General features: G+C 35.2%; 1 protein-coding gene across 1 annotated transcript; it reads left to right on the top strand.

The window, feature by feature from the left end:
* Window positions 1–6,462: 6,462 nt before the first annotated feature.
* Window positions 6,463–11,305, top strand: LOC113356780 (RNA polymerase I-specific transcription initiation factor RRN3-like). Its single transcript, XM_026599997.1, has 16 exons — window positions 6,463–6,605; window positions 6,774–6,918; window positions 7,310–7,390; window positions 7,479–7,550; window positions 7,647–7,718; window positions 7,817–8,047; window positions 8,559–8,669; window positions 8,758–8,856; window positions 9,074–9,232; window positions 9,347–9,415; window positions 9,492–9,598; window positions 9,875–9,958; window positions 10,088–10,184; window positions 10,394–10,513; window positions 10,600–10,784; window positions 10,895–11,305. Exons 2-16 carry the CDS (start codon window positions 6,805–6,807, stop codon window positions 11,118–11,120), a joined length of 1,827 nt encoding a protein of 608 aa, XP_026455782.1. The 5' UTR covers window positions 6,463–6,605; window positions 6,774–6,804; the 3' UTR covers window positions 11,121–11,305.
* Window positions 11,306–11,882: the final 577 nt, after the last annotated feature.

Below are 11,882 nucleotides of genomic sequence, written 5' to 3'. Positions count from 1 at the left end.
TCCATGACCGGAGCTATAGTATGCATACCTGTATGCGTACATGTTAGTTGTGAAATTCTGGGAGCCTAAGTACACATACCCGTACGCGTACTGGCGAAGGGTTTGGGTTCGAGAATTTCTGTTGTGTTTGGAAGTATGCGTACCCGTTTGCATACTGGCAAACCCAAACTCAGTCCTGCTAATTTAAGTATGCGTACCCGTTTGCATACTTGAGTGGCTAAATTTCTAAAATTGGTTTGTTCATGAACTAATACATTTAAATAATAAGGAATGCATTCTATGCAAATCGTGGCTATAATGTTAATGAATTGATTCGAGTGAATCAAACCGATTTTGCTTCAATTGTCTTCTTGTATACTTCTATGAGAATATACCAATTGAACAACTCTATAACTAGTTTCATTTGAGTCATTTGAACTAGTTGTGGTTAATATGAATAAGGTTGATATAATAGTATTCATATAGCTAACTTTGGTTAACTACTGTTGAGCCAACCTAGTGTACACGTTTAGGTACGGTTACTCAAACCTAAATGAAGGTATATTTCATTTGTGTATAACAAGCTAAGTTCGATCTAACGGTTGAAAGATAATAACTTGAATCTAATCAAGTTTTCATCTAACGGTGAATATTGAATGCTTTGTTACCAAGGTAACATTGATTGCAAACCCCTGATGGAGAACTCTAACAACTCGGAAACCTAATCCCCACACCTCCTGTGTGATACTAGTTGCGACTAGAGTTGATTCTCCTTTAACCTTAGGTTTTTCACGAAACCCTGTAGGTTAACGACTTGAAGACTTCATTGGGATTGTGAAGCCAGACCCAACTATTTTCTTTGTAGTTGCGGTTCTGATCTTACTTTTACTATCGTGATTGAGTATTATCTTTGCTAAGACTTGCTTGAGATTTATCTCCGATAAGTAAGATTAAAATAGTCACAAACATCTTCATGTCATCGTTTGTGATTCCATAATATCTTGTTTCGCTTTCATACGATTAAGATTATTGTGAGTTGGTTGATAATACTAGTCTGTTCTTCGGGAATATAAGTCTGGTTTTTCAATTGGTTCCTGTGCACCTTGATTTATCAAAAGACGAAACAAAACTCATAGGTATTTCTGTGGGAGACAAATTTATCTATTCCAATTGACTTTTATGTGTGAGACAAATTTGTTTATCAAGGCTTCGACTTTGGGCCGTAGAAACTCTTGGTTGTGGGTGAGATCAGCTAAGGGTATCAAGTGGGCAGAATCCTGTCGGGGTTCAGAGATGTAAGGAGCACAACTGTACCTTGATCAATATAAGATTGATTAGGGCTCCACTACATTCCAGTCTGAAGTTCATTGGTAGTTGGCTAGTGTCTGTAGCGGCTTAATACAATGTGGTTTTCAAAGATGGACTAGGTCCCGAGGTTTTTCTGCATTTGCGGTTTCCTCGTTAACAAAATTTCTGGTGTCTGTGCTATTTCTTTTCCGCATTATATTTTCTTATATAATAGAAATATCATAGGTTGTGCGTTAAGTTCAATCAGTTCTTGAATCCGACCTTTGGGTTGTTGATTGAATTGATTGACACTTGAATGTTGGTTTGTGATACCGTCCAAGTTATTTCTCATGCTCGCAAATTCTTATTTGTTTGATTGCAGATTGAATTGAGTAATTGAGATATAACTCTTTGATATACTTTTCTATAGATTGAGTTTGACTATCTAGTTGATTCTCTTGAAAGTATATTGGAGTTTGTCTACTCAGGTTGCTGAATGAAATATTGAGTGTGGTTGTTAGACCCCCGCTTTTTCAGTAAGTACGTGTACTTACTTTGCAGTTCGTGAGTTATGTTGTCATGGTACGTGTACCGGGTTTGTATAGCCTTAAGACAAAAAAGAGTTCAGGAGTTCACAAAACTTTTTCGGTGTACATACTAGGTATGTGTATTAACCTAAGTTCACGAGTCACATAACTTTTTGGGTTTGTATAGCGGGTATGTGTACCATCCTGAGTTCACGAGTCACATAACTTTTTTGGGTCTGTATACCGGGTTTGTGTACCCAAAGTCGTTGCCGAACTATAACTACCCCCGTACGTGTACTGGCTACCAGTTTGCGATGGTATGTAAGCTAGTATTGACTGTCCTGTATCCAGATTTTCAGTAGTTCTATATCTCTCTAATAATCAATTTGAAACATTCCCGAACAACATCAATGACACATATCATTGTTTCTGGATATTTTCAAATGATTATCTTGAATCATAATTTAGATCATAAATAATAAATTGTTTTTAACCAAATTCATCAAGTATGAACAAATGTTATTAAGCTTAGTCAACATATTTAGAGAATAATTAATCAAGATAAACTTGACTCGAAATTTTGTTGTGCATGTAAAGTCTTTTTTAGTCATGCGACATAGTCGCATAGATAGAAAGGTGAAAACTTGAGTAATATGTGGTTCAGTCTTCACTTACCTTTTGTTGATGAAGTTCTCCAAAAACTCCGTTTGATCTTCGCCTTCAAACGGTAAAACGCAGTGATGTCTGGTACTCAACTATACACTTTTATCCTAATCCAAAACTTGACTGTATCTTAGAAATCAAGATATAGTTTTGATCAACTAAATTTGACAAAAATCTTGAGATAACAACACTTGTGAGTTCACCCGTGCAATGCTCTAACAAAAATATTAAGGCATGATACCTAAACTTGTTATTGACTACCAAGTGAAGCGATTGACCTAACACTCTGTTACCTAAATAATTAAAACTATTAATTTATTGACGTTGTCTACTCGCCGTTAGGAATGAGCTGTTTACTAATTTGATAATCAACGGTTCTCCATTAACATCTTCATTATATATAGACATGTTCTACACCATTTTTTTGTTTTGTTTAAACTTGCAATTGTCGTTGACAATTTAAAGATGATAAGCCCAAGCATTGCATAATCTCCATAAACCAAATCAAATGAAATAAAAAACCTAAAAGTCATTTTAATCCACATAAGAACATTTCAACAATCTTATGAAACCCATTCTTACACAGGTTTAATCATTACCCCACAACATTACTAAGTATAATATGTTATAACAAAATTTAAATTGAATTTTAGATTTCATAACTCGTCTCACGGAATCAAGCAATAACAAACATGTTAAAACTCATCCGTACTTAATTTTTCTTTTTGATTACTTTCATTTTTATCAATTATTTTAATTGAATCTTCAACCATAGATTGTTTAGATTTTTTATTATCAGATTGTTCAGAAGCCCAACTTGAAAGCCCTAAATCAGTATTATTTCCAAATCCTAGACTGAATAATCCAAACTTTGAAATCAACCTCTATCGAAGAAAAAGAAACCGAAAACTGGGTGTTACGGTCAAGATTAATCATATTTTTGTATATGATGTTTCTGTTAGTTTTCATATATTTTCGTATTTTAGTTATTTGTTAGTAGTTTTAGAAGTCATTTGCATTTTAGTTAGTGGGTTAGGACGCAAACTAAAACTTGGACGCAAGGCTCGTCGGTAAGCTTGGACGTAGAGCTCATCAATAAACCCATTATCTTTTCTTTGAAACTATTTATTCTTTATCTTTATCAGCACCATTTTATTTATAATCACTTTTCTAACCATTATCCATCTTCACAATTATCAACTAATATGATCGTAACAAATGGTATCAGAGCAGGTATTTGTTTTCCGCAACACATTAAGATATTCCATACTTAGTAGCAATAATCAAACAAATGTTTGATCAAGTTAATACTCAAGAATTATTGAAAGGGTTTGAAGAAGTTATATATGCTCTCAGATATTTTCAGCAACTTCTTCAAGATCCCATAAAACTCTGAGCAATACTACACAAAAATCTCAAAACGTAAGAAGTTTCTACTTGTGTGAATATTTTGATATATATGTAAAGGAAATTTGGTAGTTAAAAAAAAAAATTAGGGGCTTTCCAATCTTCATATTTCTAATGCTTACAATATTTTTGAAGAATCAAGTAACAAAGAAATTTAAAATTTTGTTCCTCCGGATACTCAAGCATCTCCAACTTATGAAGTTCAATTTTTGGTTACGTTTATTAATTTTGTTTGTATTTGTGAAAATTAAGTTTTTTTGAAGAAAGTTGTGGAGGATCAATACACATGATGATTTCATAGACGTCTTGGAACTTAGTTTCCAACTAATCTTCTCTTTCAATTTTGCAACCTTGAGGACCAGGATCGAGACGATAGACCAAGATGTAAGATTTTAGGACAAGCCTTAGATTAAGGGGAAAATAGTTGTTACGGTCAAGATTAATCAAATTTCACTTAATTTGTATTTGATGTTTTTGTTTAGTTTGCATTTAATTTCCTAAGCCAGGTTTACTCTTTCAAACCAGTTACACGTGTTATTAGGAGTCATTTAAATTATATACTGTAGTTAGTGGGTTAGTTCCTAATTCATATGGTTTAATGTTTTCGTGGATATGTGGGGTTATATGATATCTTATGTAATAATTATTTAAGTTATTTTGGATCAATGAAAATGTATCAGATGGATTATGGAAAAGGGAATGGCACCGTGTGTTGTTATGAGGCCGCTCTATGATGTTTAGACCGCAAGACTAAAACTTGGACCCAGGGCTCGTAGATAAGCTTGGATATATGGTTCGTCAATAAACCCATTGTTTTTTCTTTAAGACCTATTTATTATTCATCTTCATCATCACCATTTTCATTTATCGTCACTCCTTCTAACCATTATCTATCTTCACCATTATTAACTCGCATGATCGTAACACTGGGCTCTGTGAAGATAACAAGAAATCAGAATTATTAAGTTTCATTAATAGATTGATTGGAAGTTCAGTGGTTGTTATGGATTGGGATTCAGTGCTAGTGTTTCCAAAAATAAAACAATCTTCAAAACTCGAGTTAAAGAACCATAGATTCTTCCTAACATCGATAATTGATTCTTAAATCCTTACTTATGTTCTTGGAGTCGTAGAGAAACGAGAGGATAATATGAAAATAAGTAGAGGTTTGGTTTTATAGATTTTTTAAAATGATTAATCAGGATCACTTTCCGACTCTAACGCGTGTATATAACTGACCAGACGCTAGGATATAAGCATCGTAATTAATGGCAAAATTGATTGAATAATAATGTAATTAGTTGTGTAAGCTTGTAACACAAATCATAACATCATGATTTATATGGGCTGATACCAGCTCTATTAGGGGATGATACCAATCCATCGATCCAATTGTCAGGATCGCCGAGATTTTTTTGTCTTATATGGACGGCTGGTATCAGCCATATAAATCAGCATAACATAGTTAACTCCGTAACTGACCATCGTGTTTGATTTGATAGTCAGTAACGGAACCGGGTACCATATTTTAATATTTTAAATGTTAGATACCAAATTTAGGTGCCGGTCATTTGCGGGTACCAACGATTAAATAACCTTTTAATTTTCAAATCTTGTTTTCCAAATCACATTAGTGCTATTTTTATCTTGTTGGGCTGTACAAGAGATCTATTCATTTGTTGGCCCATGTTATTTCTGGACAACAATCTGTAGATGAAGGTTATTATTGGGGCGTCACCATCCAATAGAGGGGCTTCACTTGGATACTTAGTACCAAAAATCTGGTTATGGGGTATTTTTGATTCAATAGCAACTGTCCAAACTACCCTTCAACTACTCTTCTTCTTCTCTCCTATTTCTCTTCATCCTCTTTGCTGTAAATCCATTTGAATCATTTCATCGAACAAACCCATGGTGTATGTAAGGTAATAATCGAACAAACCCATCTTTGTTTACTCGTTTTTGTGCTTAAAATAGGTTAGATTGAATGAAATTGAAGTAAAATTAGGGTTTCAGTAACGTTTCTGCTAGTGTTACGTCTAGGTTTGGTGCTTTTTTTCTAGACGTAATTTTAGTTTATGAAGAAATCACGACCAGGCTTGGATTAATTCCAACCGTAGAATTTTATTTGCATGTAGTTTTACGTTCAGGTTCCTTTTAATTCCAACCGTAGAAATTGGTTTTACGTCCAGGTTTGGATTGATTCCAACCGTAGAAATTGGTTTTACGTCTAGGTTTGGATTGATTCCAACCGTAGAAACAGGTTTTACGTCCAGGTTCCTTTTAATTTCAACCGTAAAAATTGAATTTACGTCCAGGTTTGGATTGATTCCAACGTAGAAACAGGTTTTACGTCCAGGTTTGGGTTGGAATCCAACCGTAAAAATCAATTAATATCTAATTAAATTAAATTGAAATTAACGAAAGGGTTGTTCGGTCATTACAAAATTATTTGAGACAAGGGATTTTTGATATTACTTCTGGGTGACCCGTTTTTGTCCTATTAGGTGACGCCCCTCTAATAGAATGTGACACCCCCATAATAGCCTTCCTGTAGATTCTGGACAAAATCTTTCTCTAGGGTTGGAAAAGAATTGCTATTACTATTCTAACCCACCAAGACTTTAGAAAATTCAACATCACTGCATCAGTGGAGAGAAATAGTTCAAAAACCCTAAGCCTGCGGTCTTTCGTTTTCCTCTCTTCTCTCTCACCTTCCAAGCTGAAGCGGCGGCTTTGAAGGTCTCAATCTCTCACAACCCTTAAACCCCAATTACTCGACTCTTTATGATAAATATCTTTTTGTTTCGTTGAAATAGATTTTATTTGATGAATTCTGCTTCTCTCAACTCTTTTTTATTTGATTTCGGTTATCTTACAATTTATTGGAATTTGTGTGATTCAAAGTAGGTTGGGTAACCACCTTGAAGTTGGAACCGCCATGGGGATGGAATTAGAGGGAGATATGGAAGAATATATCGATACAGGAGAAATTGAATACGATGATTCGGATGTGGTCGCACATATTCGTGGTATCCTATTAAAAGTTGCTGAGGTAAGCATCATTGGATGATTGATTGGTTGTTGTACGATTTTATTTCAATCTATCGTTGGGGAACTTTAAATTACAAAATCACTGAAAAACAATTTGTGTTGGCGATATTGGAATACTGTACGAAACAGTTGAGGACTTTTGTTCTTCAGTGCACAACAATTATCCTTTTAAAACATGCCGGTGAACATATATGCAATGAATTTTCGAAAATGCATGTTGTAGTTTACTGAATTTCGAGATTTTTGTTACCCAAGATTATAATGACTGTAAGTTGGGATGCAAATGGGTAATGTGGAATTTGAATTTCTTACTATTTCTTGTGTTTGTTAAGATAGAGTTGAATATACATGTTTTTTGGTGCTAAGTTCATTTGGGTTTTTCCTTGGGGTAGGGTGGGAAAAGCGAGTATCATGATTTGGTTGGGAAATTGAACCAGCCCGGAAGGGATCCTGATGAAGTGGCGTCGCTTGTGGTAAGATATCTTGCATAAGCCGTCATAACATTCAGCTTTTATACCTCTCTTTTTTCTTCTAGTTAAACTTTCATGTCATATTCTGCAGATGTGTTTAAAGGGTTTATCTGGAGCAGTTGCGTTTATTGATATTGTTCGGCATGAGACTCTTCTGCAAGCTGTAAGTTCGTGAGTAGATATTATCCAGTAACTTGGAAAAGAAACGGGGTTTTGCTGTTTGCACCATATAATATTCTCTTTGGCGACCATGTTTCAGATTCTCGGGATGAGTATGTGGAAGTATAGTCCTGATGTTTTGGATGTGTTGGTGGACCTGATTATACGTTTGGTATCTACTTTTGAACTTTTGCACCTGCTTTTTCCTCCCTTCACCAACATTCATTAGTTGTTTGGTTGCATGATGATTGTTTCTGATTAATATCACAGGCTACTTCTGGTGGAGAATTTCTTGACTCGTCTTTGGAAATGCTTGTTACCAATTTTACACCGCCTTTTAAAATAGATCTGGATACACCTCGTGGCGTTGTAAAAAAGGAACAAGTGCTTGATCGGGTGCATTCAGCATTGATAAACATCACCGAGCTGGTGCCTCTTGTACCTATGAGATTAGTGTCCATACTTCTTTACCGGATGCCTCACACTAACGCTGATGAACAGGTGAGTATTTTGGATTGCCTGATCCGGAAGTTCTTTCTAGTTCATTTTTGCAGTTGGTATTGATTAAGGATGTTACTTGTAAGAAGTCACTATCAACTATTTTTCCAAGTCTGTACCTTACCATTCAAAGTGAATTCCTTAAATTTCTCGGAAAAATTTAAATGGAGTCGGGTATTATTTTTGTATATTGAATTGATGTTTTAAATGGAGTTGGGATATTGTATTTTGAATTTATGTACACGAGGCAATCTTTTACATTTAATATGTGCATTCATGACCACACAGTCAGAGTGAAGGCCAATCTGCAAATTAGAATGCTTTAATCTCTAGCTAGATGTTTCTGTCAATCAGGGTTCATCAGTTTTTGACTTAACAGTCCTGCTTCTTTTGGATTATATAATACAGTTCTCGTACTGCCTATATATGTATGTCTACTACAACACTACATTGATACACAATTGTTATGATTGATCAGAGGATATACTGATATTGTATGAAATCGTAATTGTAGATGATGGCATTATATGCGGAGAGCATGTTAAGGCTTGAGTGTGGTCCAATTGGAGAATTTGTTGGAAGTACGATGCTATTTGCATTGGTGGATAGGCTTGTAGAATTAGATGTAAGTACCTTGAAGACCTTAAATTATCTCTCTCCCTCTCCAGGTATTATAGCGCGTAGTTAACTAGTTTATTCTTGTACCTTCTCAGGTGGAAATAGAATGGGACGATATTGAGCAAAGTGAATCAAATAAGGGCATATTTCATATGGAACTAGAAGATATAGACGGCGAAGACAATGGTTATGGGGTAAGCTGTTTTACTTCTGTGAATGTCTCCAACATGGTTCTTATTTTGTATATTTCAGTAAAAAGTATTATACAAACATGATATTGTGGCTGTGTTTCCCTAATGAATGTCATAACACAGTACTAGATAGGATGATTGTGAACCCGTTTATATGCTATTTCGGCACCATATAAATACAGTGAAACTATAATTAGAAACTGTCAACTTTTTTCTTCAGCTTGCGAAAACAATTAAGCTTGCTCAGAATTTGGATATGACAAATGAGATTGCTAGGAGGCTGGTTTACCTTAAAAAGTACTCACAGAATCTGGATTACTTGTTGGTACTCATATTTCAACATCTCAAATCTTGTGCTGAAAATGGTCGTTTGGCGAAGGTGTTGTACCACGTCTGCCCTTTTCTTTATTGCTTTCAACTTGCAGTGTATAGGTATTGAGGGGTATAATATTTTGCTACCCGTATCTACTGTCTTAACCATTTAGTTTTTTAGGTGTTCCCGACACTTCTCCAGTCCTTCCATGATACTGTTCTGAATACCCAGAAATCGAAGTTTGCCCAGGTAATATTTATTTCTGTAATAATTTTTATTTCTCGTTATCATCTGTAAATGCAAATTGATTTCCCTTTCTGTGCAGTTTTTCATGTTCTATGCCTGCTCATTAGATCCTGAAGAGTGCGGTTTGAGCTTTCTGTTTATGCTTAGAGATGTTTTTTTATGCAATACCAGAATTCCACTCACCAGGTAATGTGGGAAAATGCTTTTTGACCTACTTGTCTGAAGTTTCCCTTACGACCATTCGGTTTCTCACTCGTAAATATTGTCGGAAGAAGAGTGGTTGGTGATTTGAACATCTTATGGCATTCATGTATAATACTTTTTACCTGTAGATTTCATTTTCCCATGTTTACAAGAAATCTTAAGTGCTTAAAGTGTCTTTTGTCTTTGTATGCAATTTCTTTCTGAAGTCTGTTGTTTGTTTTCGAGCTCGTCTAACATTTGTGAATGTTTGGGTTGTAGGATGAGTTCAGTTGCTTATCTAGCTAGTTATCTGTCTCGAGCTAAATTTCTTGAAGGGCATATCATCGCTAGCACATTACAAGGGTCAGTAGTCTTAGTTTTGTACTGTGAGGTTTTGGAATTTCTTACTTCAAAAGAGACAGATCTTTTATTGCCACTAATAGAAAATCATTGCAAGGTTTTTATTTTCCCACTACTTTTTCATACATTCAGGCTAGTAAATTGGTGCGTCGAATACTGTCAGTTTGTTGGTGCTGAAGAGAAAACATTAAACCCGGAAGCACATAGACTTTTTTATTCTGGATGCCAGGTAAATTGTGTTTCTTGTCCAATTTAAGGATTAATAATAACTGATACATGATTTGAGTATCATACACAATCTTTTCAAGGATTCTGAATAAACTTTTAAATACTCTCCTGAATCACATTTTTGTTCCAATAGCCAATTGCTTAGTTTTGAATGCTAGATATTATTTCATTTTTAATTTACTATATAATTCTTTGTTTTGCTTTGTATAGGCCATCATATACGTGCTCTGCTTCCGTATGAAGGAAATGTTGGATGATCCTGATCAAAAATCGATAATTTTAGGATTTCCTCTACAACGTATTTTCCGAGACCCTTTGGATCCATTGAAGGTTAGCCACTCATGACCAATACAGTCTTTTTTCATTCAAGATTTTGTAGTTTTCTCACAGGGTCAACATTTTTCCCTCTGAAACAGGTCTGTCTGCCTTTAGTTGTGGATGAATTTCTGAAGCAGGCAAGAGCTGCTTCTCTGATTACGACATCTGAAAATTTTCTTTTTAAGAACTTGCTTGAGTCGGATCTTTCAAAGGCTTTTGGTGGAGTGGAAAGACTTGATATGTTTTTTCCTTTTGACCCATGTCTATTGAAAAGAAGCGAGAGGTTTGTGTTCTGCAACTTTTTAAGCAATAATACTCGTGTAAGGAGATGAATTCTCATATGCTTGCTTTAGGAACAATTTCACTGAAAATACCTTTCTACCATTTTTGTAGATTTATCAAACCAATCTTTCTGCACTGGTCGGATGTTGTCCCTCCATATGATGACGAAGAAGATTTGGAGGAGCAACTTGGTGACGAGGTTGATGATCATTTGTCAGATGATGATATTGAGGACTCCATGAATAAAATGTCAATTACTCCCAAGAGTTCCTTAAAATTCAGTATGGGCCTCAAGAGTATGCCTGCCAAAATCAGACCTTCAACAAGTCCAGTGTGATTGCATACTGTGTTCTATATTAGTGATGTGAAAAAGCTTTTCATTCAAAGAGTAGAGAGTGTGAATCAGCAAAGTTTTGCATGTTATGATGGGGTCAAAAGGTTTGAGCCACTTGTATCAATAACTAGAATTTTGTTTGCTTCTACTAAACTAACTAATTTATAAATTTAATTGCTTTTACTCGACATGGTCAATCAAATTAGTGGTAGGTACGCGCAGCTCGATGTCCTTCTCTTTTGATCTGTAGATTTTATACCATCAACGGTGTTATAAATGTGTACCTTCAAGTACTTCATTACAAGAATACATATTTAGGCAGTATGGAATCCAAATTTCATTGGATGATCACGAATTGCAGATGACAGGACTCAGGAGTACATGTTAAAAGAGTCAAAAGTATTCATATTATTTTCCTTCAAATCTTGCGACTCGTGGTAGTAGCTTGGTATGTGAAAAACACATTCCACAATAAGATGGGCGAGGCTTTGAAGGGATTGAGATGGTAGACAAGGTTGTGGTAAGTGGATATGCACATATGAACAAAGTACTGGACACTGCAAAGAGGTGGATTGAGAGCTGAATTTTGGTCTGCACAGAATGAGATTCTTCTTGAAGTACACAACATCTAAAAAGGGTACAGACCCCTCTAAAATACCCTGTTTGGCTTTGTCTTGGCACACCTAACCTGTTAAGAAGAAGGAAGAAAATAATACTGAAGATACAATAGGCCACACCTAGATTTTGCTTTGCTGGAGTGCATGA

Source organism: Papaver somniferum, chromosome 3 (genome assembly GCF_003573695.1).
Source record: "Papaver somniferum cultivar HN1 chromosome 3, ASM357369v1, whole genome shotgun sequence".
Classification (NCBI taxonomy): domain Eukaryota; kingdom Viridiplantae; phylum Streptophyta; class Magnoliopsida; order Ranunculales; family Papaveraceae; genus Papaver; species Papaver somniferum.
This window is presented reverse-complemented; position numbering and strand designations above follow the sequence as displayed.

Bases quoted from the DNA above. Each gene is read 5' to 3' on its own strand.
- LOC113356780 (XM_026599997.1), top strand. From the start codon at position 6,805: ATGGGGATGGAATTAGAGGGAGATATGGAAGAATATATCGATACAGGA. The intron at 7,391-7,478 runs GTAAGATATCTT...CATATTCTGCAG, and splicing joins ATGAAGTGGCGTCGCTTGTG to ATGTGTTTAAAGGGTTTATC. The intron at 8,857-9,073 runs GTAAGCTGTTTT...TTTTTTCTTCAG, and splicing joins GCGAAGACAATGGTTATGGG to CTTGCGAAAACAATTAAGCT.